General features: G+C 36.4%; 1 protein-coding gene across 4 annotated transcripts in view; it reads right to left on the bottom strand.

Moving 5' to 3' along the window:
- Positions 1-2,300: 2,300 nt before the first annotated feature.
- Positions 2,301-6,000, bottom strand: part of Fgf13 (fibroblast growth factor 13) — a 490,746-nt gene continuing 487,046 nt past the window's right edge. For all 4 annotated transcript variants that reach the window (XM_078034210.1, XM_078034209.1, XM_078034211.1 and 1 more), the window contains 2 exons: positions 5,228-5,426; positions 2,301-3,689 (listed from right to left, as the gene is read on the bottom strand). In XM_078034210.1, coding sequence (XP_077890336.1) covers positions 3,553-3,689; positions 5,228-5,426 — 336 coding nt within the window. In that variant the 3' untranslated portion in view covers positions 2,301-3,552. The remainder of the gene's footprint in view (positions 3,690-5,227; positions 5,427-6,000) is intronic.

Raw genomic sequence — 6,000 nt, 5'->3', positions numbered from 1 at the left:
CCACAGAACAATTGTTTTCAAGCTTTGGTAGAAATCATATTCAGGAGATTTCCACCCAAGCATAAAAATGCAGAAAAATAAAAATGACCATAGGTAGTTCAGATATCCACAAAGGTTTTGAAGTCTGCACTCCAGTGTTAATTGGTACTGTGTATGCCCAATCCTTATATAGCTTTATGTACAGATTTGTTTATTTCAGCATTTCACCAAGGTAAGCAGAGTTCTTCAACATGTTTTTTTCTCCCTCAGAATATGTGCTAATGCACACTTCATTTTTACAAGAAAGTTTACTTTTTTCTTACTAGGTCTTCAATATCTCCTGTCTTTTTTGTTTGTTTTGTTTTAAGACAAGGTCTTGCTCAATTGCCCAAGCTGCCCTGGAACTTGTGATCCTCTGACTTAATTAAAGATCCTAGCCTCTAAAGTTGTTAGGATCCCAGACATGTACCACCATGCCCAGTTTTAATGTACACTTTAAATCTGAGGAAGGGAAGAGTGTATGCCAATGGATGTCAAAGTGTGGTTCCTCAGGATCAACAGTCTCAGCATCACCTGGGAACTTGTTAGAAATGCTAAGTCTTGGGCCCACGTCAGATCTACTCAATCAGAAGCTCTGGAGGTCAGTCCAGCAATCTGAGTCTTATAAATCTTCCAGGTGATATTGTAGTGTTTTCCAAAACTATTTGACTACAGAATCTTTTGTCTTTCATCAAGGATATGGTAGGACTAATATTTTCTGCCATGATGTGTGCATGTGTGTGACCAAGGGAGGTGTGTGAAAGTGGTGTCATCACTTACAGATAAGTTTCTTTGAGAACTATTTATTGATTTAAGTACCTCCTTCTTTTAAAAATAACTTGAGGCAGCTTAAAAAGAATACTAGGAACAAAGTATTCTTCAGTATTTTCATTCTTTCCTATTTATGTCAGGTTTCCCTGAGACACCAAAGTGCTAACTTGTTAACTACCAGTATGCCTACAGTTTTCCTGAGCAATGAAAGAGCAAAACCAGCAACCTCATAATAGTCAATAAAAAAATCTTAAAGTTCTTGATGGTGTGCTGTTTTATTGGTTGAAAATTATTAAGACTTAAAGGGGGAATGGGGAACAAGTGAGAGGCTACTGGTGTTTCTATCGTGTGACAAAGGTTTCTGAGTCCAATATAGGCAGCCTCACTACATACAGGTGTGCTTTAGAGCTAAGACAGGATGACTTAAAATGGAATCTCCAGGTCACTGGGCTAGGCTGGGCTGGATTGGATTGGGAGTTTGTGCTGAATGTACATCTTGGGAATGGGCAGCCCCCTGGCCTTGCAAAACAATGCTGCTTGGGCCACAGTTACTATTTTGTGTATGCCCTGAACACAATTATGTTTTATCTGGTCTACTATTCTTCCCTTCTGTCATGGTTCGGATGTGAGGTGTCTTCCAAAAGCTCACATGTGAGACAATGTGTAAGAAGGTTCAGAGGAGAAAGGACCAGGTTGTGAAAGCCTTATCCCAATCATTGATTTAATCCCCTGATAGGGAGGGATTAACTGAGTGGTAACTGAAGTGGTAGGGCGTGGCTGGAAGAGGGGGGAATTGGAGCATGGCTTTGGGTATATATTTTGTATCTGGAGAGTGGAGTCTCTCTCTCTGCTTGTTGATTACCATGATGTGAGCTGCTTCCCTCTGCCCCACTCTTCCACCATGATGTCCTGCCTCACCTTGAGCCCCAAGGAATGGAGCCTGCTGTCTATGAACTGAGACTTCTGAAACTGTGAGACTCCAAATAACTTTTCCCCCTCTACAATTGTTTTGGTCAGGTCCTTTAGTCATAGCAGTGAAAAAGCTGACTGAAACACCTTCATATATCGATAATTCCCAAAGAATTCATGGTCAGGCAATAGCAGCTTGTGGGAATGAGGTGAAAGATATCAACACCAAACAATGTTTTCCTTCAGCTCTCAGAGATGAGAAGAACTTCAGATATTTAGTCCTGTGTATTTCCTCTACAGAGGTGAGAAATGAGAAACAGACAGGGGATATGACACTGTAAATGGTAGAAAGACTACTACAGCACAGATCTCTTTTGTGTAATTTGATTGCTGAATGGGAATGAGATTTCCTTGTACCAATCTGAACTCTAAGTAAGTCCAATAAATGTACTTGAAAGATTGAACCTGTTAATATGAATGTCTAGACTGTAGATTATCTGAGGACATTGACTTTATCTACATAATTCAGTGTTTAACTCCCATTTCTAATATAGTTAATGACACCTAATGGATACTCAATAAATATATGTTGAAGGATAATCTTCTTTGAATGAATATAAAGAGTTTATTCGGTGCGTATTTGGGTATACAACAACAAATATTAAACAACTTTTTTTTTTTACTTTTTGTGCACAGGACAGAAAACTGCCTGTACATGCTATGTTCACTTTTGGAACACAGATTTTAACAATTATTAATGCACAAAATCTTACATATCATGCAACTCTATGCCAAGATTCCAACTTTCTTCCATGCAACAGATATGAAGATCTAAATGGAAACCTAGCTAAGTCTTAAACACTTTTCCAGTAGCAGGTATAATATATGTTGTTTAGGGGTAACCAGTCTTAACATTTCCTTGTACACAATATTCACGTGCCAAATACAATGACAGGAGGACTTGTACATATACAGAGAAGACTTTTCTTATGTTAACAACACAAAAGACAACATCACATTTCCACAGTTCCTGTCTTACACAAGAAGCCACAACAATAGTTTAACATGATACACAAATGGAATTAAGAGAAATCTACACTTAAGGATATTCTTTTTTTAAAGTTATCTTTACTGACCAGGGTTGACAATATAACTTAATTTCTACTCACAAAGTACAGCACAAGAACTTGACCAGAATACTACAAATCTAAATAAAATAATTGGTAGAATCACAAGAACACTGTTACCTTGAGCCTGAGATGCCAATTCAGATTCAACCCTGAATTTGGTTGATTTGGATTAGGTGACACAGAGTCAATAGAACCATTGAATTCAGAAACCATAAAGTTGCGCTATATGAAAGTAAAGAGTACAGTTGAATGAAGCATAGATAGAAAACATTAAGCCAAGAAAACAACACTGTTCACATAATTTTGTTTGCCCCTACAAAACATTTAAGCGGTTAATTTTATTTTGTTTTGTTTTTGAAGAACAATTGTGGTCTTTTAAATTTTCTTGGTTGGAGAGCAAATTTTGATCAGCGTTAGTGCTGTGAAATATTTTTGGTTGTCATCCCCAACATATATGTAAGATTGTGAGAAAATTTGGCAGTCCTTCTCCCAGGTTTAGTTCATTGATAATGCTTGGCATTCTTTTGCACAAGCTTTATCTAAATTACGGGGCTTTAGTATGGATGATTAGAAGGTCTAATGGCAGATAGAATAGTGAACTCTGCCTGTTTGTTTGGTAAACGTCACTGACAAATTTGAACTTTTGGGTGAAGGACTGCTAGAAGAATTCAACAGCACCTGGAGGTAAGGTTCTGTTACAGAGCCCTTGTTTTGCCCTCACTGGCTACGTTGATTCATTGTGGCTCATGGATTTGCCTCCGTTCAGCACTCCGGAGACACTTCTGCTCTTGGTTGGGGTCCCACTTCCAGATCGAGAGAACTCCGTGAGATCGTGCAGCGACGGCTCCTTGTACATGGCCACTGAAATGCACATAAAGATCGTGTAAAAGGCCTTCAAATGAGCACATCAATGTATTGTAGCTTTGAAAATTGCTAAGAGAATAGATGTTAAGTGTTCTCACCACAAAAAGAATATGCATGCTATGCAAGACAATAGATAGCTAATTAGCTAAATGTAGTCATTCCACAATGGATATATTTCAAAATATCTTGTCCATGAAAAATATATACAGTTTCATTTGTCAATACAGAAATAACTAAAAAAAAGGCAAAACAAAACAAAACAAACAAACAAAAAAACTGGGCATATCACTCCACATTGGCCAACTGTTCTTCTGGCCAAACATGAAAAATGCTGGTTTCAAGTCCTCATTACAGAGTGGATGCGATCAGATGAAGCAAAATCTGGTCTTGATGCAGTAGTGTGTCAAGAATTTTAATGCCTAACTTCTATCACTTATGTTTATATATGAGAGGATTGATGAAAAATGCATTTAATAAAGCTCTTAGAAGTTTAAATATGATCTACAGCATACTGTGCAAGCCAAATATTAAAGTTTAAAACATCTTAAAATACCGATTTCTATCATACTTAGAATGAAATTCTCCAAGAGTCTATTACCATATTTCTTGGTGCAGTAAATGTAGCAATTGCTACTGTTGGATTGTAAATAGCAGTACTAGCTTATACTTGTAAAACATAACATGCTAGAAGTTGTTCTGAATTCTTCACATGAATTATCTCATTTAATCTAGATTCCTATGGCATAAATACTCTTACTCATACTTTACAGATGAACTTGAGGTACACACTGATAAATAACCTTTTTAAGACCATTAGTTAGTAAAAGTAAAGCCAGGACTTGTACCCAGGAAGTCTGGCTCCAGAAAATGTGTTGTAAAACATAATGATATGCTGATTTCAATGGGGGTGGCATCATTGTGCCCCTACTTTAAATTCTTATTCTAATCCCAGTCTGGAAAACTTCTTTGAAATCTTCTCTTTGATCTGCATTTTCTGTGTCTTCTTTAACATATCTCACTACTTCTAGTATCCCTGTGTTCCATAGCCAATTCCTAACTTTTGCCTTTCTAATTTGCTATTAATCTGCTAGTAATGACTGGAAAACAAATTTATGAGTGAAAATTCTTGGGACCATATTGTTGGGTCTTAGAAAGGGCCCTCAGGAGATATCTGATAAGTGTTAAGTGTGTGCACATTTTTAACATCTGTGTTTCTTCATAGTTACCCTTTTGGTATAATTTGGGACTCTTAACTTTCCTGAGTTAGCAATTTAGCTACTTCTACTAGGAGTTACTGTTGTAGATGTACAATGGAAAAAATCAGGAGACTAACTAACATTGCCTTAATATTTCTGTGACTTTTTCATTATTGTCCTAATATTTTGAGTACTATAAAATGTAACTCTATGTATAAATGCCTTAACATAAAAAAAATTCTCAAAGTTTTTATCAAACTTTCAAAAGTATAATAAAGATTCGAGTTAAATTAATATTTTTGGTACTATAACCCATAGTTCCTACAGTATCAACTTTACCTTTTAGTGGTTTGGGCAGAAAATGAGCTGCAGGCTTGTTCTTCTTCACATGGTTGCCTTTCATGATCTCTCCTTCTTTGTTCAGACCCAGATACCACCCTCGGCCTGACTGCTGCTGACGGTATATCATCGACGAATAGGTCACATAATAATTTTCAAACACTGATTCTTTGAATTTGCACTCAGGTGTGAAATGTTCCTGCAACAAAAGTAAATAACCAAAATCTCAATATTTGTAGCTATGAATTTCATGTAGAATAACTTGAATCACCTTTCGGGGGTTTAGGACATACTTTGTTAAAGCTTGTATGACTGCTGCTCTATTTTAGTAGCATAAACTATTATCATTGGAAACCAATAGACTATACATAACATTTTACATGATGTTTTAGGAAAAGACCTAAGTGAAAGTGTTACTGATCAATGATTAGTTCTCTCTGTAATAGGTAATGGGGAAATGAGAAGTAACCACATAAGTATAACATATTGGACAAATAAAAGAGCCAAATTTTGAAACGACCAATATAAAGCTATACTATGGAGCTTTGCTCCGTTCAAGAATAAATATGAGAAAATAAACAGTCAGTATTTGTACTTAATTTTCATGGATTCTCAAGTTATTATACACTATGGTTGTCAGTTGCCTGAGGCAGAAACCTGTGTTACAATGCTGACTGCCTATATTTCTAAAAGGATGCTACAAAAAAGGCTACCTTTTACTTTAAGACAAACTAAATTGATTTTTTAGATTATTGGACCTTGACTTTAAAAAG

The sequence above is a fragment of the Ictidomys tridecemlineatus genome, chromosome X (genome assembly GCF_052094955.1).
Source record: "Ictidomys tridecemlineatus isolate mIctTri1 chromosome X, mIctTri1.hap1, whole genome shotgun sequence".
NCBI classification, from domain to species: Eukaryota; Metazoa; Chordata; class Mammalia; order Rodentia; family Sciuridae; genus Ictidomys; species Ictidomys tridecemlineatus.
This window is presented reverse-complemented; position numbering and strand designations above follow the sequence as displayed.